The sequence below is a fragment of the Podarcis filfolensis genome, assembly GCF_964270895.1.
Source record: "Podarcis filfolensis genome assembly, chromosome: 4".
NCBI classification, from domain to species: domain Eukaryota; kingdom Metazoa; phylum Chordata; class Lepidosauria; order Squamata; family Lacertidae; genus Podarcis; species Podarcis filfolensis.
The window spans coordinates 78,209,032-78,230,428 of record NC_139607.1 but is presented as its reverse complement, the minus strand read 5'-3'; the positions used below and the strand labels follow the sequence as shown (position 1 = coordinate 78,230,428).

General features: G+C 44.5%; 3 protein-coding genes across 9 annotated transcripts in view; 2 read left to right on the top strand and 1 right to left on the bottom strand.

Moving 5' to 3' along the window:
• The window catches only part of MTUS2 (microtubule associated scaffold protein 2), a 312,287-nt gene extending 307,004 nt beyond the window's left edge, over positions 1–5,283 (top strand). For all 3 annotated transcript variants that reach the window (XM_083608962.1, XM_083608963.1, XM_083608961.1), the window contains one exon: positions 2,408–5,283. In XM_083608962.1, the coding sequence (XP_083465088.1) occupies positions 2,408–2,624 (217 nt within the window). In that variant the 3' untranslated portion in view covers positions 2,625–5,283. The remainder of the gene's footprint in view (positions 1–2,407) is intronic.
• USPL1 (ubiquitin specific peptidase like 1) overlaps positions 1–21,397 on the top strand; it is a 362,686-nt gene that overhangs the window by 32,378 nt on the left and 308,911 nt on the right. The window lies entirely within an intron of this gene.
• SLC7A1 (solute carrier family 7 member 1) overlaps positions 7,453–21,397 on the bottom strand; it is a 55,254-nt gene continuing 41,309 nt past the window's right edge. For all 5 annotated transcript variants that reach the window (XM_083609166.1, XM_083609165.1, XM_083609168.1 and 2 more), the window contains 6 exons: positions 20,631–20,770; positions 19,821–19,923; positions 19,131–19,342; positions 17,827–17,993; positions 16,754–16,862; positions 7,453–16,310 (listed from right to left, as the gene is read on the bottom strand). In XM_083609166.1, coding sequence (XP_083465292.1) covers positions 16,201–16,310; positions 16,754–16,862; positions 17,827–17,993; positions 19,131–19,342; positions 19,821–19,923; positions 20,631–20,770 — 841 coding nt within the window. In that variant the 3' untranslated portion in view covers positions 7,453–16,200. The remainder of the gene's footprint in view (positions 16,311–16,753; positions 16,863–17,826; positions 17,994–19,130; positions 19,343–19,820; positions 19,924–20,630; positions 20,771–21,397) is intronic.

Sequence of the window (21,397 nt, the reverse complement as noted above, 5' to 3'; positions counted from 1 at the left end):
CACAGAACGCCACGCTTAAGAGCACTGTGGGCGCTTGTCAGTTTGGGGGTCTGAGCCTGGCTTATCATGCAGTCTTCAACCACGTACCACATTGATTTTATGGGCGCTTTTGTCCGTTTTGTGGCTGTTTCTCGTGCAAACCTGCAGCATGTTGATACAGAATTCTTGTTTTTAGGGTAGTGTGCGTAGAGCACAGAATTCATAAATTCACAGAGAACCTGATGAGGGGAGAAATGCAGAAGGAGCACCACATTCATAGCAAAAATACAACAGATTCCTGCAGTACCTGAAGGAACCACGGCGTTGCTTGGGGCATGAGCTTGCGTAGGCTAAATCCCACTTTGCTAGGTGCCCCAGTTAGAAAATGTAATCATGTGGGATGGAGAGACAAAGGAAAGAGACCTACCCATCTGTCTCCCCCTTCAGGAATAGCACAGTAACCAAACCAACCAGTTGTGCAAACACATGTATCAGAAATCACTGGATCTATGCAGTGACGGCAGCTGCAAACCCCCCCCCCCAGCAACAGGAAGTATTGCTGTTGTGTTTTCTGAAGCCCCACTGCAGTTGCTGAACTTGGTGATATCTGAGGATCCCTGAGGATCTGCCTTTCTCCAGCTTCCCGTCTGCCTCAGCAGGAACTGGTCCCCAGAGAGCCAGTCCTGTGGCTGAGTACAACGCAGCACCTGCTGGTTCCCCCCGCCCTCATGTGGCCGGGGAGGCCTATGCCTTATCCTTCCCCTTGTTTCAAAGCTCATCTCTGCTGTAACCTGACCGTTTCTTTCTTCTGTTGGCGTCAGCCTCGGATGACGCAGCGAAAAGACAATCCCAGCACTGTATGCGGGAGAGAGGGAGGGTAACAGTCAGAGGGCTATTTATTTTTTGCTTCTGCTTGCCAAAGCAAATTGTCCTTGGGCACATGCTGATATCGGTATTATTAAAAAAAAGAGAGAAAGGGTAAAAAAACCCACTTGTCAGCAAAGGCACATCCCTGCTCAAAAGGCTCTTGGAAGAGACTGCCACTTGGCTGTGTTAACTCCCAGTTCTCCCCCTCCAGCAAACTATCGGTTGCTTACTGTCTCAGGAGCAGGGATGCTGTCTGACAAGCTATCACGGAGCATCACCTTGCAACTCTCTTCTATCTCAGTGAAGGCAAAGGCTCTGGTGTCTCGATGTCACTAGTGGAAATGATTTTTCTGGCTTTTAAGAGAGGTGAACATAGGAAGTTGCCTTTCACTGTGTTTCACCATTAAGGCATCCCTCATCCTCGTGTCCATTACTCTGTTTAGCAGTGGCTCTCGGGGGGGGGGGTCCCATTCCTGCCTCCAGAGAGCCTTTTAAGTGGCTGTGCAGGGGATTGCACCTGGGGCCTTTTGCATGCAAAGCATGTTTTCTACCAATGAACTATGTCCCCTTCTGTCAAGAAATGCCCAGTTTTGCCCTGCACCTGTGCTTCTGAACCCATTTCTGCTTGTCTTCTAGAATGGCTCGGGGCTAGTTCACCAGTGCATGACTGTGACTCTAGTTCTCCACACTTGATTGGCAGATGAATGTGTGAACTAATTCTGTTGGGGGGGCGGGGATACTGGACTGCATCCAGTTGTGGCCTGGAGGACTATTGGAACCATGGAAGCATCCATGAATGGAGAGGGAACAGCATTTTTTCCTGATACCCCTCTTCCACCCAAGAAATCTGCTCCAGATGGTTGGGGAACTCTTCAGAACAGTATGGGAGGTAGTGTAGCAGGCTGCAGGGAAACGGGAATTTGCAAAAATCCGCTCCCTCCCCCTTCCATCCATGGAGGACGTTGCTGGAGCAAGAAGCCTCCATGAATGGAAGAATGCAACTGAATACAATCCATTGTGCTTGAGGAAATACTAAGTGATGAAAATTTTATCTGAAAGTGGTCCATTCATGATGCCCCATTCACTTGATTTATCATTCATCCCTCATTCACTTGATGGCAAAACGTTCAAGGGGCATGGACGTGTGAATGAACCAGTCTAAAGACAAGTGACACAGACTGAGGAAAATCTTTGATTCCTGGGTCGTGGGGTTCTTTTCCATTCACTGAAGGTCCCATTTATATTAGGCCATGCAACAGCAGACTTTATTTTCTTTGCACTTTCCAAGGAGTGGGATGGTAAGTATCATGTAGGCAAACAGTTTTCAACAAGATGTGAGAACTGTTTACAAAATAGATGAAAACTGATGGACCTCCAGGCACTGTTGGCCTCCCATTGTCCTTTTGTCTGACAGCCACGTTGGTTGGAGCTGAGGGGAGCCCAGTGACACCTGGAGAGCACCTGGTTCCCAATCCTTAGTTTACAAAATGGATTCAATGGGGACTTGCCGCAATTCTGAAATTTTGATTTTGACTTGACAGTGCCTTGTTTCCCTCTCCAGGCAGTTATCTGAAGAAAATGCTAATCTCCAGGAATACGTTGAAAAAGAATCCAAGGAAAAGAAGAGGCTAAGTAGGACTAATGAAGAGCTGCTGTGGAAGCTTCAGACGTCGGACCCCATGAGCCCAGTTAAGCTGTCGCCAACATCGCCCACCCATATTTATCGGTCTTCGTCAGGACCTCCCACCCCAGCTAAAGTCAGCACCGTGCCAAGATGACAGCCCCGTGCAGCTGTATCAGATGACTTGTCCCTGACAATGTCCCAGCCTACTGAATGTTCTCGTCTAAGAAAGTATTAAGCACAGTAGAAGTAGATCCCTGGGATCCGTGACTCTACCAACATGCTCTCTAGATGCATAGCTGTATTTGACTAGGCAGTGCCCTCTGGTGGGTTCCTGCATCGGGAGTCCCTAGGACTTGCTACACTGATGCCATAGAATAGCAGGATCCCAGCTGACGCATGGGGACATCTCCCAGGGTTAGAGGCAAAAGCAAGGGAAAACTCTTCTTATTGTTCACTCCCGAGTGAACTTTTCGCTGCAGTATTTCAGGTTAGTTGCCAGTTCGAGTTTTAAATAGCTCTGTGCGTTGAGTGGCTGCTGATACGTGTGGATGCCCTCAGGCATCCATGCCCATAATGTGAGGCACATGTCAGGCACACATGCACACCTTCTGCATATGTAGCTGAAGCTGTTCCGAAATGCATTTTTTTATATTAATGGATTCTACAAAAAGTGCTGATATATTTTCATGAGTCTGCAGTTTTCTAACTTGTGCCTAAGAGTTATACTGAAATTAAATGCTTCTTTTTTCCTTTTTTTGGTCAAAGCTTCCCAGGAATATTTCTACCCAAACGAGAAGAAAGTTACAAAAACACAGAAGCACCTTCCGAGTGACCACTGAGTGGTACGTTTTCTAAAGCAAAACACCAGCGACTTGATTTCTTAACTAGTTAACTGCCTTCGAAAATAATTGCTTTTCTAATCAGTGCCAGACACGGCACTCGCTTCCCAGGTAACAATCAGAACACTCACCACTGCTGTAAATACGGAAGAGGCAAGCAGGCCTCCATCGTTGCAGTCCTATGTTTATTTATAAAGATGACTCCATTTTACCCCAGCAGTAAGTGCTTTTCCATGATGTTTTCAAAGTCTGAATTAATAGCAAGGCTAAATGTACAAGACCCTGTGCCTCCCAACTCCTTTTTAAGAAGGGGTGGGGGAGTGACCACAGAAGCATAGAGTGAATGCATGAATTCAGTTAGCGTACTTCAGTAGAGAGGCAAATGTGGGTGCTAAGTAACAAAAAAGAGCCCTGTGGGATTAGGCCCATCTAGTCCAGTATCCTGTTATCTCAGTGATGCACCAGTTGCCTGTAGGAAGGACCTGGGTACCACAGTGCTCTCCCAACCCACAATATTCAGTAGGCAGACTGTTGGTCTTCACCCACGGTTTGCCCTCTTCTGTTGATGACGGAACTGGGCTCTTTCTTCTACACAGGGGTGACTCACCTGTGCAGTGGACCCAAGTAGCAGCTTGAGGCAGCAATATTTTTAAGTGAGTGTGCAATCTGAGAGCTGCTCCTACCCCCCTCCTAAGCAACGTGGCCAAGAGCGTGCTATCGCTCTCCTCCGCCACGTTGCCTAGGATCCAAGGAGCGCATCTCTCAGATCCAGAACTCACATCATCTCAGGCTCGTCATGTTCATAGAATAGCAATCAACACTGCACACTTGGCATTTTATCAGCACTCAATGGCATGTTTATGTGTTTTGGTACTGGCCAAACTGCTGGATTGTTCTATCTCTCTGCCTTCTTTCCAGCCATCTCAACCCTGCTACCCAGTGTGTATTTAGTAGCAGCACGATATTGGATGTCAGGCCTGCTAGAACGTAGGCTGGTTCCCTAGAGAGTAGCATAGCAGTCACAATAGCATTAGACCTTGAAACGGTTTCTAAACATGAGCTAGACAGACAAAGAGGACACAGCCAGTGTCCCTTCTTGTCTTTGGTGTGATAGGAGTTGGGTTCCAGCGTGTGTGTCAAAGAGTTGTTATAGACTTAGACTGTGAAAGCGTTGAACGTAGCGTTGGACAGATGTGGAGCATGAATCATCTAAGCAAAGAAATGTTTTTAGATAGCCATGTGATACTTTGGTTCTCGAGTGGAGGCCCAGGGCTCAACTCATTTGCAAATCCCTCTGCATCGTTTAAATACAGGGCAGCTCAGAGTGCCAAAAGGACACCGAGGAGAAGAGAGGGAGGGAGTTAGTGTACTACAAAGCTCACAGAGGACCTCCCTGACTGGCAAATGCCTGTCTGCCTGATGTCCACACAAGTGCTTCGTTCAGCGAGTCTGCTTTGTGCTTGTGTCGATGACTTGCCTGTGATGCAGGCCTTAGGCATCAGCTGTGCTTGCCGAGACAGCCAGCACCATCCAATAGCCACAGATCTGTGGCCCAATTCCATGATGTACAGAGTAACAAGGTTGATTTCTTTCTTTCTTTTTTAGAGAAATTTATTTTTGTAGCTACCTTGCATGATACTGTGATACCAAGTACATCTTCTTAGATTAGCTCATGCCACGTTCGTTAACTTATCACAAACAACAGGACTAGATTTCGCATAATGGGCAACTTGCAAACTCAAGAGTAGGATAGTTGCAACAATGACCCACTGATATAATTTTAGCCGGTTTCCTTACCACACTTGCTTGAGACACAGACAGCACCTGTTTCCTTACTATGTCGCGAACCTTGTACTGTCAAGCTCAAGTGAGCAATGTTATACCACAGCGTTGATAAATTTGCATTTACCTTGCATTGCTCTGTAAGTTATGTATTACTCTCCACTTATAAGCTAGAGAAGCCACACTGTGGGAGGGTGGGCGGGTCTGGGTTGTCCGTCAGTTCCTCTGTTTATGCTTCTTCCTTCCTCTGTTCATCTGACACCTCCATTTTCAATGAATGCTTCCAAATATGATTTGAGATTTTGGCTTCTGCTGGCCTACACAAGATAGCAAGTCAATGCTAATATCAGACTACAGTTCTATCTCCTCCATTAACTTTGTACAGACCAGACCATGGGGCTATGCCTGAGCTAAGCAAATGGATAGTGACAATACTGCCCGCTGCCCCAAATAGGACTGTGCATTCAAAGGCATCCTTGCTTTCTAAAGCATCAGAGGAATATGACAGTCAAGAAAAAACTGACCAAAGTAGTATCGTTGAAAGGAGTTGATCATCTAGGAATCCCTTGGGCTTTGGTTGTGGATACATGAGGCTCTCACACTTCTTCTCACTTCACTTTCATGTCTTGTCTGAAGACCAGTGATGCATCCGCCTCCTCAGCCTCCTCCTAGCCCCCATGTTGTGTTTGGGGATGCCATGCAACTCTGGGTTTTGGACAACATGCCGAAGAGGTGTGATACAATGAGTAAATTGTGCCTCCCTGTCCAAATACTTGTCTTTCCCAGAAGCCCTCCAAAGTCTTCCTGGGAAATCCATTCACAGGCCCCTGCTACCTTAGGAATCTCAAAGGACCAACAAAACCACTTGCTAGAGAAGCCAACAGAAGTAAGAGATTGATTATGACTCCCCCCTTTTGCAACTTCTGAAACATTTTTCAGAACTCTCATTTGCACACATCACATTTCTCCCCAATAAATCAGCAGGTACATGAACAGTAAAGATCTTCTTTGGAATAAATATGAATAACCAAAATCAGGTATTTTACGTCTGTGTACTGATTGCATTTGTGTCCCATGGACACACGGTGGATGTTAAAAGACCATCCCCTCCCTAACATAGCAGGAGTTTGTGGTCTGACTTAATTATGTGGCTATTTGAATTACAGGAAAAAAAGTTTGTATTATTTGAGTTACAGTGTACAGGTGAATGTAATATATTCATGATAATAAATACATGCTCCTTAGACTTTGGTGTGCTACGATGCTTCTTTACGGGTCTATAGGTAACAGGATTTAGCAAGAGATGTGTGTTGTTGTTTTACAAAAGTAAAGCAAACAACTGAAGACTCGGGATCTTTGTTCTCTCAACCTTACAAATTTTGGTCAGTACTTGCTATTTAAATTTAAAGGTAATTGATCAAATTTAAAGGCCTTGATCAAACTGTGCATGTAAACCCTGTCCCATAAACTGTCATTGTGCCAACTCCCTATGAACAGACCATTTTATTACAAACCTGTGTGTGCCTGCACAACAAGTAATGGAGCAATCCTAACAATTGTCAATTTCCTTCCTTTCCCCTGTGTAATGCAACTTTTCTGTGCTGCAAACTATTGCATTTCACATTTTGCTGCACCCCTTACTATCATGGTTGACCTGCTGCCGTTGAAGGCAAGAGTGATAGCAGAATAAGAGACCATTTGCACCATGCTAGCCTTTTCTCCCCTCTGGCCACTGGCATGCAGAGTTAGTCTCACGGGAGATGGAGCTGAAAATATCCGAGGAACGTCGCAGTAGAGAAGGCTACTAGGCACTGAGAAATTAAGGCACACGGCTATCTTTTTTGGACACAATTATGGTAATATCTAGTACCATGCTGAGGGCTCATGAGTGAATCATAAGAAAAGCCTGCTGGATCAGACCACTGGCCCATCTAATCCATAATCCTGTTCTCACAGTGGCTATGGGAAGCTCAAAAGCATCCATTTCAATTAAGCGCAAGAGAATACTGTTATGTAGCGTGTGTGGGGTGTGTGTGTGTGTGTGTGTGTATGTGTGTGTGTGTGTGTGTGTGTGAGAGAGAGAGAGAGAGAGAGAGAGAGAGAGAGAGAGAGAGAGAATGAGAACACTGGTTAGGTCAGACTGCTAAAAGAGAATACTTACTGCAGCCTTAGAAAGTCCTGCTGAACTCACACAGCATTATTGCTGGGCAGCTATGCATGAGGTTGCGCTGTTCATGTTGTCATGAAACACTATGCTGAAAAGCAAAAGGTGCATTTCCACAAGCTTGATTCTTTCACTGAAGAGCAATTACATGCAACTGGTCTGCTGGAACGAACAGAAATACATTGAAAGAGGAAGGGTGAAACTAACATAATTTATTTGCATTTCTGGGAAACGTTTAATGCTGTATCACATATTAACAAACTGATCTCCAAAGTCAAAAACGACATCAAGAGGGAGACATTATTTACAGTGCCACCTGGCAGAAACGTCTCTGGGAAGCAGAGGTCGTGCTCTAGATAAACGTTTCGCATTTAAAAAACAAAGTTTTATATTTAGGAGGGGAGGGGAGGGGAGGGGAGGAGAGGAGAGAGCAGAGCCAAAATCTAAACAAGAACCAAACCAGAAACTCCACTGAGACAGGAGCAGGAAAAACCCAATGGGGATTACAGTCAGCATCAGGGGTCGAATAATTGTATCACAACAGTAAGAAATTCTGAGGAAATCATTAGAAAAATAGAACAGCCAACCAAAAAGTATATATTTATATATTACTCAATAAAAATATGCACAGATTCTTTCATGGCTTCTTGGTTATTAAGAGATGTATTCCTGAAGAAACCCCATGTTCCATTAGATTTGTAATGTACAATCGAAAATGGTGTCACACCCATTCTTTGTGCTCCTGAGACCAGACGTACATTGAAAGGCACAACGTAAAGACAGGAAATCCTCCACTTTGTCACCAGGCACACACGTTACAACCCTTCCATCACTTGGAAAACACAGACATGACCACATGCAATTTGTGTAAGATTCCTCAGTGGCTGCATTCATAATGGTAACTCAGGGTTTGCTTTAAACATGGTTTGTTGAAGATACCAGTATCAGTCTCACAGACCAGCAGGCTTGTTTCACCTTATGCAAGTTTCGTTTTTCAACTGTTCTTGCTTTCTACCTCTTTCTATAGGAAAGAAGCAAGGATTAGGCAAGGACTCTGGGTTCAGATGTAAGGGAAATGTATAAGCCAGCTTCAAACCATATAGTGGTAAACTCAATTTTACAACCACTTAAATTAATGAACATGACTTACTTAGGTCCTTTAATTTCCATAGACCTACTCTTAAGTAAAACCTAGCTGAATACCACCCATGGTTTCATATTCTCATTTGTTGAGCCCAAACCCTAATTAGTTGGCAGGGGTGGGCTTGGATGTAAAAACAAACCATAGTTAAGCTAAACAAACCATGGCTTAACGCTATGTGAAAACCAGGCCACTGTCTAAGAGTTTCATCATCTCGGCATCACATTTTTTATTGGGACTTGTGCCAAGAGCAGGAGGAAATAAACCCTGAGGAAATATATGGATTGTTACTAACAGGCATTGTTCCTGCAACATTTGGCCTTTGCTTTGGAAGTACAACATACCAAGGACTAGCACATGAAAGCACCTGTTAAAGATGTACACATGTAATGCCAGACAACCTTTGCAATGGATGCATCTTCTGAGATAGATTCATGAAGTTGTCAAAACAAAGTTATATGGACAAACAGCTTAATGATGGTGCCGAAGTCCCATGGAGGGGGGGGGGCAGTATGTGCCTATAACACATACAGCCCAGTCCTCACACTTGATACATCAGCACATAAACGCTCACCTGTGGGTATTCCGGCACCCTCTGCACTTAAAAGACAGAAGTAACTCTTCCCAACATTTACAAGTTAAAAAAACGTAACCTTTTAGAACAAACTCCAAAGTAGCACTGAATAGTAATACTTTTACAGGACAGTTCAAAATGCAGCAACTTCAAGTGTGTACAAATGATATGCACATGAACACCATTGGCTTCAATGGAAACTAATGAACATGCAATTGGGTTACATTCAAAAAGCATAAAATATTCACTTTGCTATCGCCAGAACTCCTTGTGAAGCCTGGTCAAGGTTACACTAAGGTTAATTTGTAAAATGTTCAAACAGAAATTGTCAGCCCTCTCTTGTGCCATCTATACAAATGCAATGGGGTGTTATATGCATGGATACCCTGGCGGAATGCATGCACAGTTCCCTGTGCTGTATTAGGAATTCAATATGCAACAGATGTGGATTGGAATAGAATTTGGGTGCACACCCACATCTGATATTGCCAATGCAATCTTGATGAGCATTGCATAATCTGGGTAAGAATGCATTGCCTCCCTCTATCTTGCAGCACAGATTGAAATGTGCAATCCCAGCTACAAAGGCCACTATGCAAGGGTTACTGCCACATATTACTAACAGCAGACAACACAATGATACACACTAATCTCTGGATTAGACGTTGCAATCAGCAATAATTTCTAGAATTTTTAACTCCCTTCCTCGGTGTCAATTTTACTTAACTAGTAACATGAACCCCTAATGTTCCAGATCTATAAACTGTGAGCCTCTGCTATACAAACGTTAGGTTTGATTGGACATCACATCTCATAGCTCATCAGCTGAAGTACTTGAGAACACTTCACCACAGGTCACCACCTCTTAATTTCAATGTAACACTGAAATGATACGAGACTGCAGAGCAAATCAACACTGAACAGGTGCTAGGACTACAATGTAGACTGTAGGCCAAGGAACATCAAGCTGTGAATGAGAGGATCACGGAGACCAAAGATCCAACAAAAGTAATGAAAGTTGGTTTTCCAGTTAATTGTTCATCTTTTGCCCACAAAGTTGGTTATTTTCTCTCTCTAATAATGAGCAATATTAGAAAAACATAGACATTGTGTAGATTCATGTTACCATGCTTTACATACAATCACTAATTGCCCGTTTTTCTGATCCTTTGCAGCTTCAGTCATTTATGGAAGGAGCAATTTCTCTCTCTTTCTCCCAACCATTTTATACACTAGTAGCCAAAATTGTGGAACCTTTTGGGGAAAGTGTATTTCCGAGGTTTGATGGCTCATAACACCTGATTGGCTCTCTAAACACTCCTGCTTATTGACTACATTCAAATGAAGGAAAGCGACTGCATATCAACCTAAGCAAGTTATGCTTCCTTTTTCTGGTTATTTGGCTATAATTTTTGATAGAATACAGATAATTGAACAAACCTTGTTGCATTACATTCTTCATTAAACTATCTTTCCACTGATATATAATTTTATGGTATTAATCCAAAATAAAGTGGTGTTACGAGTCATCAAACCTCAGAAATACACTTTTTCCTAAAGGTTTCCACAATTTTGGCCACTAGTGTATATAATGGTTGGGAGAGAGAGAGAAAAAGAAATTGCCCATTCCATAAATGATTGAAGCTGCAAAAGATCAGAAAAATGGGCAATTAGTGATTGTATGTAAAGCATTGTAACATGAATCTACCCAGTGTCTATGTTTTTCTAATACTGGTTATTTTCTTTCTCTAATAATTAGCAACTTTGTGGGCAAAAGGTGAACAATTAACTGGAAAACCAACTTTCATTACTTTTTGTTGGATCTCTGGTCTCCATGATCCACCATGTGAACTTTTACAGCTGGAATGAAGCCACAGGTCTAAACGTAGTGCCGTGCTCTTCCAAAGTTCCTTCTATATGGGTGATTTTAACCAAATCCCCAGCTGTGTTCCTGTGCCATGGTTGGGTGTGATCCTAGCCTAGGGTTTCAAATTCTATGCACACCCAACTAGAAGGAAGTCCTGCTGAACTCACTTAAAACCATCTTCTAAGTGAAACATGCATCAGGTCAGGGTACACATTAGGCATATTCACTCTTGCTGACTTAAGGGTTTGCACACACGTCCCCTTCCATACTGGGCTTGTGCCCTTCAGGGAGAAAAATGATCTAACGGAGACAGTGAAAATGAGACAATTCCTGAAGGAAGTGGTGGACAGGCTCCTCTGTTACAGAACCATACAGAATTGTAGAGTTGGACGGGACCTTGATGGTCATTTTGCCCACCCTCCTGCAATGAAGTGAAAGACCTCATACAAAGTAAGATACCTGTTCGGTCTTTTTCTTTTGGGCGTTAACACAGAAGGCAATGCTTCAGAATACAGCTTTATATACAACAAAGTGTCCCAGCAGCTGTACAAAACCACCTTCTTATTTAAACATAACAAAAATAAAAAGTTTCCCACTTATTTACAAAGACGAGCTCCAGTAAATGCTGGCCTGTTCTTTACAACAGCAAGCCTACAGCAGCAGCAATCAGGTTTTCACCAAACTCAAGCTTTGCATGTATTTACATTTAGGCTTCAGGGGTGAGGGCAACACAGCCTATCTAGTCTTCCATCCCCACCCCAAGTGGCAAAATCCTACACCAATAAGCAGAAGTTTACATTCCACGTCCTGAGCACCCCCCATCTTCAACCATGCAAGGGCCTGGCAGTGGCAACAGTACAGGGGTAAGCACAGCAGAGAGATTTAGCAATCCCTGTTGGTACTAGCGAAATCGTCCAACAGGAATAGGTGGAATTGTCCAGGCACCACATCTCCTCTCTGAGCTGTTACACACCATAGGAAGAGGGACCAAGTATAAGCTCACCTAGTGCCAATATTTATGCAAGTGCAGCCTACCTGGTTCCAGTTTCAGCACTACTGAGAGCAAGGGTGGGGGATCTGTAGTCCTGCAACACCTGGAGGTACACAATTCCCATCATCCCTAACCACTGGCTGGGGTTGATGGGAGTTGGAGTCCAACAGCATCCCACCACCTGAATTGAAGCAAGCAGATGAGGAGGGGAGGAGAGCCACTAGCCTAGAAAATTGAATTTTATTTTTTTAAAGGAAGTAGCATATGACATCACACATACACTCAGCACTCCTTTAAGCATGGTCAGGATTCCGACCTCTAATCATTTCCCTGGGGTGGGGGATTTGCATGAATCCCATGTTAGACACACACACGATTTGATGATATACAGTACAAAACTTAATGCTCCTTTTGTGAGATGTTTACCCTGTTTTTCCCTCCTGTTCGGAGAAATAAATACATAAAATCAGTTCTAAAATAAGCTACCGAATGACAAAACTACGCTAGATCATAAAAGTTTACTGCTAAAAACTTGCTGCATTAGAACTGTTATCCATGTCTAGACTTTGGCGCTCAGAACACAGGAAGCCACCTCCCAGAGTTAGGGACCCAGTACCTGCCACAGGTACTAACTTCATACCCAACTCATGTGGAATATGCAGCAAGGGAAGTTTGTTAGGGGGAAGACGCCTCCTAAGGTTAAGTTGGGGTCCCTGTCACATAGGTCTTTAGAGATGATGACCAGAAGCTTGATTTGAACTAGAAACCTAACTTCCAGCAAAGTCAGACTGTTAGCCTGATAACTGGCAGTGCCTTGAGAACAGTTTCAGAGCCTTCTTCAAGGGCAGCTTCACATTAGAGTACATTTTACAAATCGATCCAAGGGGCTACAGAACAGTCTTTGCCAGTCTGGCCCCCTCCAACTGCAGCTGATGGAGGTTGTGGTCCCAAACATCTGGAAGGTGCTAGGTTGGCAAAGGTGACAACAGATGAACCGAGGACACGGAATTCCACATGGACAAAGCCTACATAGAAGCTATTTCTATGTGGGAGTACGCAACAGACAACTGGCGAGCAACTGATAACTGGGGATCTGAGCTGAAGCTGCAACTAAGCCACAATCTCTGTAACATGGGACTGTGGACGTCCTAATTAGATAAGCTGGAAGTTCCAAGACAGCATGTAGTAGAAGAATGAGCCTTTTAAAAAGGCACAGAGAAGAAATTGACCGATCCATTGGAACAAATCTGAAAGAATTAATGCAGAAGCTGAGGTGAGGGAACTGCAGACACATAGGCTTTTGAAGACCCTGGACCGGAGTGGACGGCTGTTTGTGCAGAGTTCCAGGATCTATGAGAACAGGCAGGCAGAGCTCTACACACGAAGGCTTCCGCCTGTCAGACATGCGGAAGGGCTAAGAGGAACCACAAAATGGTTCCTGCTGGATCAGGCTAGCAGGCTGCCTGTTCTGTCCTCACCATGGCCAATCGCTGCTATAAAAACCGGAAAGGCACAGGGAACCTTAGCCCGTCAGAGAGGACTAAGCTACCATCGGCAAACGGCCTTTCGAGAATACTGGAGCCATGAAATCTTTGAGTGTAATATTGCAAGCCGCCCTGTGATCTTCGGATGAAGGGCGGTATAGAAATTTAATTAAAAAAATAACCAGATGCCTATGGGAAGCCTACAAATAGGACTCAAGTACAACAGCACTTTTCCCACCTGTGATTCCCAGCAACTGTTTCTCTGAAAGCGGAGGCAGGGCAGAGCCACCATGGCTAGCTGCCACTGCAAACCACATCCTCCGTGAATTTGCCTAATTCTCTTCTACAACAATCTAAGTCAGTGGCTGTTGCTCTATCACTCCCATAAGATTAGAGATGGGAAGGCTTGGGGGGAAACCAGAAAAATGGGGGGGGACCACCAGGTTTCCCCCCATTTTTTCCCCAAAGCCATTTTTCCCCAGAAAAATGGCTTTGGGGAAAAACCCTGGGTTTTCCCCCAATTTTTCTGGGTTTTTTCCAGGCCTTCCCATCTCTAATTTTATGGAAGTGAAATTCATGGTTTCAAAGACGTGCTGTGTGAAGAAGTACGGTCTTTGGTCTGTCCTGGATCTTACAACGTCCCGCTTGATTGCATGTCCGTGAATTCTAGTATAATGAGAGAAGGAGAAAACCTTTCACAGGAGAGGAATCTTTTGTACACTGCCCAGGAATCAGTCATGCTCACCTCAAGGGCCACTTGTGGCCTTTTGTTTACCAGCTAATCAAGTCTTCCATGTGCCGTAATACGGTCACCCTCATACTGCCCCTCCCAAACAGCCTTCCCCAAGTTGGTGCCCTCCAGATACTGCAACTCCCAACAGCACAGGCCTTCTGTACCTATGACCTCAAGGGATGTTGCAGGGCCAAGCGATAACAGTGAAGAAGTGCCAAACCAAAACAGCAGAACCTGGGGGGCACCCCCAAAGGAACATTTCCCCCCTTGGAAATCCCTCACATAAAAATAGGATCAACCCTCCCGAAAAATAAAGATTTCCCCTTCTTCTAAGTTCACACAATTTGCCTCAATGGCAAAGATATGAAGCGGCTAAACATAAATATCAAATAAAAAATAAAATCAGGTTTCCAAGAGAACAGCAATGAAAAAATAATAATATTAATAAAATAACAATAATAATAATAATAAGCTACAATATTTACAATGGATTGTTTTCTACAGCAAGGATCTGCATGAACTTGATGTTTCTTTTGGAAACCCACTTTTTCTTCCTTTTCTTTTTACAAAGAGGCTCTCTGTCTATGCCATCCCTTGGCAACCCTCTGGCCTTCCAGAGGTTTTAGACAACAACTCCCTTGCATCCCAGCCAGCTGGCCCCAGGTTACCAAGGGGTAGTTTATGCATAGGTACAAAAAAAGCCAACCTTCTTCCACACCCGCACTCAACAGGAAGGCTGACAGATGGCTTTAGAAGCACAAGAAGCTTCTGCTAGTTATTAGGGCGCATCGCTCAAGCTGCATGCCTGTGCCAACACTCTTTGGAAACAGCACAAAATCCTATTTGGAGTTCAGCATGGCTAAGGTGGCATCTCAAAGAGTTCATTGCACAAAAGCAGCACTCAGCAGCTAAACTGCCATACAGCTGCATGAGCAAGAACTTGTCTATTGAGCACAGTAAATTATCACTGCACACTCCCTTTTGCTTCTAAGTGTTGCATGCTTCTCCCTCTTCTCTAGAGAAAAGCTGGCCCTCGCAGGACAGGTGAAAAGCCACTATAGTTTTGACTTCAAAGACGACACATTTGTCCGAAATCTTCTATGAACTAATGCTGTTTCTTACCCTGCACCAGAAGATCCAAGTTTGGCAGAAGCTCCCTCCCCACAAAAATAAGTTATTTAAAAATGTAACAGTGTTGGGAGCTGGACCCAGCAGACCAGGGTTCAAATCCCATCTCCGAAATGGATTAATTCAAGGTTGCATACGTTGCTTTCTCTCAGCTTCAAGGAACACTGGAGACCCACCTCACAAACTTGCGATGAAGAGGAGCAAGATGAGAAAGGGAAAGCACTAAACTCTGGCCAGTAACTCCTAATTTTGCAGATTTATATACCCTGGGGACAAACAAGCAACCACTTTTCTACACAGAATTATACCATGAGCTAGAAGCTTTTCTCGTAAAAGCAGCAGGGTCTGTTAGCTGCCTAAACGAAGTATTTTGTGTCACAACAGATAGAATTCAGCCTGCAAGCCACTACCCTACAGAAGACTGTTGCAACGTTGCATTTCAAAGCGCAGGAGTTGCCTGCATAAAATAAGTCAAGTACAATGATTAAATAACACCACCAAGTCCTTTTCTCAATCAGATCAGTCCTGCAAGGGGCAGGGTGTTTTGCTAACACACAGGTGGTCGGGGCAGGTTGGGGTGTTGTTTTCATTTAGGCAAGGCCCCTTGGTTTTTGTGGTCCAACACAGGTGACTTTGGAGACAGTAGGAAGTCTGCTTCACTTGAATCCAAGGACAGTACCTGGGGAATTACTTTGCAGGGCCTCTGTAAGGCTTGGTCTCATAGCAGCATTGGAAGTGAACTGGCACACTGATAAGCTGTTATCTTTCAATATACTTATGACAAGGGAGGGGAAGCTGCCAGCATCAGATAACAGTGTTGTTGGAAGTGCACCAGAGGCCTGGCTTTTTCCTTGTGATCCCTTATAACTGTACTACCAAGGTAAAAGCAAGCTGCAAGGGGCAGCAGTGGGACATGGAAGCCCACCTGATACTCCACAGAACAAAATACTTCAGGGTCCCAGAGAGGAAAGCACCCTTCCCTGTAGAGGATGCTCTCAGGTGTCCTTTAGCGGAACCAGGCTGCCAATCATTTGCAACTGTCCACGTTGTTGTCCGTACTTCGTTCTGTATCCATCGGTGCTGAGTAAGACGCCTCCACACTGTGCCACATGCCGTAGGCAAAATAAATAAGCAGACCTGGAGGGAGGGAGGGAGGTAAAGGGGCACAGCGTTGGAAAGAGCATGAAGTCATCCGACAGCACACAAGCCAAAGCATTACGCCTGTTTAATCTCTCCCACTGAAAATGCCTGATGTCTTCCAATCAGCAATACCACCACCTGGTTATGCCACATATAAGGTCAGAACCAAGCCCAGCCCTGTCCCCCGGCAGGATGCAGCAACTTGCAGTAGGCAGAACCACGGAGGGTGGGAAATAGATGAAGGCAGAAACTGGTGTCTGAATGGTGCTACAAGACTTCTGGAAGGACTGGCCCGATAGTAGTGGGAAGGGGGCATTTGGACTCTGTTTCAGGAACCAATAAAATCTTGTAGCACTGTTCACAACTTCCTTCTGTTTAGAATATATTTTTTTAAAGAATTCCATCATTCTGCATGGTCAGAAACCCAGTTGCAAACTCACCTATCACCATCCAGATAGCAAATCGTATCCACGTGCCAACATCCAGCTGCATCATGAGATAAACATTCACAAAGATGCTCAAGATTGGAAGGATGGGAAGAAAGGGGACCTGGAAAAAGAACAGAAACCAGGTTGTTGTGCCTCTGGATGGCATTTTGGGACAAGCCAGTTCCCAACACCACATTATCGATGTGTGGTTGCACAATCCATTTGTGACGACTGAGCCTCCTATATCACATTGCCAATGGAGGGGCATATGAGAATATCATTTGCTTTCAGCTGGTACCTAAAACTGGCCCTGTAAAAAATTCATTAGCAATTTACAAGAACAATAACATCATCCACAAAGTTCCTCTGGAAATGGAATTTATCTCTGCTGTTAGCTTAATTTTGCCTTCCAGATGCTGTTGGAGCATTTGGCTTTACCATTTTATTTCACATCACCTGGGACCTTTGCTTTAAAAAATAAAAATGGAAAAGCCATGTATAAATTTTAAAACTAGTACTTAGCTGGGGGAGGGGTATTTGGGGTACTCTCTTTTTTTACAGAGAGGAAAAAGCAAAGGGTACTTAAAAATCCCCTCCCCCTTTTCAGGGTTAAAAGTCCGTAAAAAGTAAGAAGGCTGAAATACATGTTTGGTGTGGCTTTTTTCTCTCCTTTTTTGCAGCTCAGTGAGAAGAGAGAACAAGAGCTCCTTTCCAGGGGCTGCATCTCAAAGCGTGGAGCTGGTGCTTTTGGAGATTATGCTGAGATTGCCAAAAAAAGAAACGCAGCCTTGCATACCCTCTGCCTGGCCGCTATTAAACATAAATAGACAGATTGCCAGATGAGAAGCAAAAGAAAGGAATATTGGGAGTGCTGAAGGTCAAGCTGGAGGTGCACATAGCCAATCTGCGTGGGAAAGTTTGCTCTGCACCTCCTCTCCCCCTGCCCATGCCTTGCTAATTCCTGCCCTTCTAGAAAAAGCAGGTTAACCTCCATTAATCTCTCTTTCCATGCATGGAGCCAACAGAGACTCCGACTGCTTCCCCCACCCACAACCACCCCAGCCCATTCCTTGCAGACCACTTGCCTTAAACGAGAGCTTGGTTTTACTTTCAGGTTGTCTCCAGATAACCACTGTGAAGAAGAAGCAGAGGAGGAAAACGGCCACAAGCAGAGCAATAGCCCACGGGGTCCCGTTCTTCAGAGCATCTTTGCCAAGGACAGTCCAGCTACAGAAGGTGACGATAAGAACACCTGGCAACAAGACACATAGAACAAATGTTTGCTGCGCTGATTTGGTGGCGGGAGGGAAGGACTGAATACAAAAGCAACTGTGATTTTAAAATCAAGCCAAGAACAGTAAAGTTCGTAGCAAATGCAGCGACGCGTTGCAAGGTTCTGTAGTTTTGATCCTAAATCTGTGCATGCACAAATGTTCTGGGGCAGTTCTGTTCCTATATGTTTCAGCAAGAGATGCTGCAAGTAGGTGGACGGGTCAAATCCATTTTCGACTCGGCTCTCCACCAGTACAATCTTATGTCCCAATCCAACAAAAGGAACACAGGGAGCTGACTCATTCCAAGACAGATCAATAGTCCAGCTAGCTCAGGGTTCTTTGCTCAGACTGGCAGCAGCTCTCCAGGCAGCTCTATGTGGAGATGTAGGAGACTGAACCCGGGACCTTTGCATGTAAATCAGATGCTCTATCATGGCACTATATAGCCTACAGGCTTCTATATGCACGGCCAACACAGATGCCAGTTCACTTCTGGCTGCTAATTCAAAACCATATTCTGATGTTCTTCCAAGCCCAGGGGATTAATCTTTTGATATAGACTGGGGTGCACAAAATTAGATGGCTGCAACTAGAGTTCACAGGCCGTAAGTGTGCAGACTCTCTTAACCATCCCCAAAGCTGGTGTCCTGTTGGACCAGAATACTTCACCAGCCTCAACTCCCATCAGCCAGCATGGTCAGTGGTCAGTTGTTGTACAAGTAGATCTGGAGGGTACCAGAAAATTCTAACGGAGAATTAGGTCTTGGCAAAGGATCTAAAACAGTGGTTCTCAACCTGTGGGTCCCCAGATGTTGTTGGACTACAACTCCCATCATCCCTGAGCTCTGGCCTTGCTAGCTAGGGGTGATGGGAGTTGTAGTCCAACAACATCTGGGGACCCACCGGTTGAGAAAGGCTGACCTAAAAAGTGACAGCTCCTGATATTTAAACAAACCCATACGCTACGTTTTATGGGAGTTTTGCAAGTCAACCTTACAAAACGAAGCTGCAGCTGCATGCGTTACAGAGAACTAACCACATTATCAATGTCACATGTTCGGAGAAAGGCCAGACCAGTAGAAATTAACAATTGCGGACATGAAACCAACTCTTACCTATGATGCAGGAGGAGACATTTACTACAGATCCAGAGAGTTTGGAAGGATCAGTATTTTGGGGGCGGAAAACAGCTTTTAAGGAGAATTTCTCTCCCTTTTCAGGCAGAAACGCAGTCTGAGATTCACTGGTGCTCACGGACTCGTTGTTGTCTGCCTCATCATTTGTACTAGCCATCTGGTACGCCAAGTTTGGCTGCTCCGGTTGGTACCTAAGAGGAAAAAAGAATTGGGACCACATTAAGCACCATCCTATCACCTGTAACTATAAGAGAGTCTCACCTAATATGTATTCTTCCCAAACTGATTCCCGGGCATTGGAAACCATGACTCTGAAGGAGAGGGTTGCTAAATACCATTTAAATCTTCTAAGCCAGTTGCTGTCTAGAATATTGCTCAGTATCCCCAGCAGGAAAGAGCACGGCCAGTGAGTCACACCTATAAGCTGTAGGATTGGGCCAAGTGTGGATGTGGCACTGGGGGGAATGGGACAAAAAGGTGACACATCCCTGAACTAGTCTGATGAAGAGTTCAGGACAGCTCTGAAGCTTGCACACTATATTATGATGTTTTGGTTGGCCTAAAAACACACACACCATTGTCCCCATTTGGGAATTTTTAAATAAATAACATCTGGGACACTTGAGAACCATCTTCCCTGCACCGTAACACAGAAACGTTGTGCCGTACCTTAGCACCAACACGCAGGCAGCCACCAAGGAGTAAGCAAGAAGCGTCCCAATGGACATAAGGTCTACAAGATCCTTCAGGTCCAAGAGAAAGGCCATGACAGCTGGTGGGAGACAAAGAAGAGACAGATAATGCAGTGGGGGTACATCCATTTCATATATAAGACTAGTTAGCCATGACAGTTCACTCTTTATTCACACTTTCATTCCAAGCAACCCAAGAGAGCGACAGAAGTCTTTTTTAAAGAAGTGCATTTAAAGAAGTGTTAATTAAAGGCGTAAGAGAAGGCAGTGGAGACGACCACAACAGCTCTTCTTCTTGCCCTAAAGCAGGGGGCATTTTGTATCTGTGGAAGCACCCTGTGACTTTTAGAAGCCTGATTTTCCACACAAATAAATATGAATACCAAGGCCAGCATTCAAAAAAAGAGCATTTAAACCCCGGAAGATATTTGCTCGTCCTGTTTTCACAAACAGCAGCAGTCTGTTGAAGCCTGCTTATTAAACAGAGGCTCCGCTTGGCAGAGGAAACAGCAAAAAACAGTAAGAGTACATGTGGGTATGTTTTAATCCTGGTCCAATTCTTTGCATGATGCAACAGACAAAGGAACTGCCTGAAGCAATTCCAAGATGAGATGCAATCGCAACACTAAACTCTAGAAAGTACAAAGCATTCTCCTTGCATAACACTTAGGTGCTTTATTTGAGGAACTAATGAGAATGTGCTGAGGGCTGGGGTGTTAGCTCAATTTGCTCATTTTAAAACAGGATTAGCTACTCAGTCCTTTCTTCACGGATCTTGGGGTCTCACCTGCAATAGCTCCCGAGGTTATTGTAGCCATCATCGGAGTCTTTGTCTTCTCATTAACACGAGCCAAGAACTTGAACAGTAGTCCATCTTCTGCCATAGCGTAAATAACTCTTGGCATTGGAAACATGGACCCAAGGAGACTAGAAAGAGACAAGGGCATCACCTAAGCTCATCTTGCATTCACAAGGCAAACCACCACTGCAAAAACAATCTAGCAATAGAGTCTTTATCTATACTTTAAGGAAAATTACTTTCTTTAGGAAACCAACACCAGCGCATAAAGAAGGGATTTGTAATTTATCGAGCACTGGAAGACAAAGGAAAAGTTTTGCCATCTTGCAATTGCGAGGTCTAGATGTTTCTCCTTCCTTCCCATTCCCAAGGGCCATAGGATGCACAAAACAGCTTTAGAAACATCAGGTATCCCAACTTATTCTAAGCCTAGTTAGCCAGCCATATAAGCTGAGCCATATAAGCTCCTACAAAGAAATGATTCATTTCTGATTCCATAGCAAGGCTGGTGTTAGGTCACTGCCCTTAGCTGAGTCACACCAGTGACCCTCTAGCTCAGAATTGTCTATGCCAGTGTTCCTCAGCCTTGGGTCACCCATATATTTAATCTTAGCCAATGGCCAGGGATGATGAGAACTGTAGTTCAGCAACATCTGGGGAGTCAAGGTGGAAGAACATTCATCCATGCTGGCCACCAGAAGATCTCAAAAGTTTTCAGACGGGGTTCTTCCCCAGCACTGCTGGGAGATAACAGG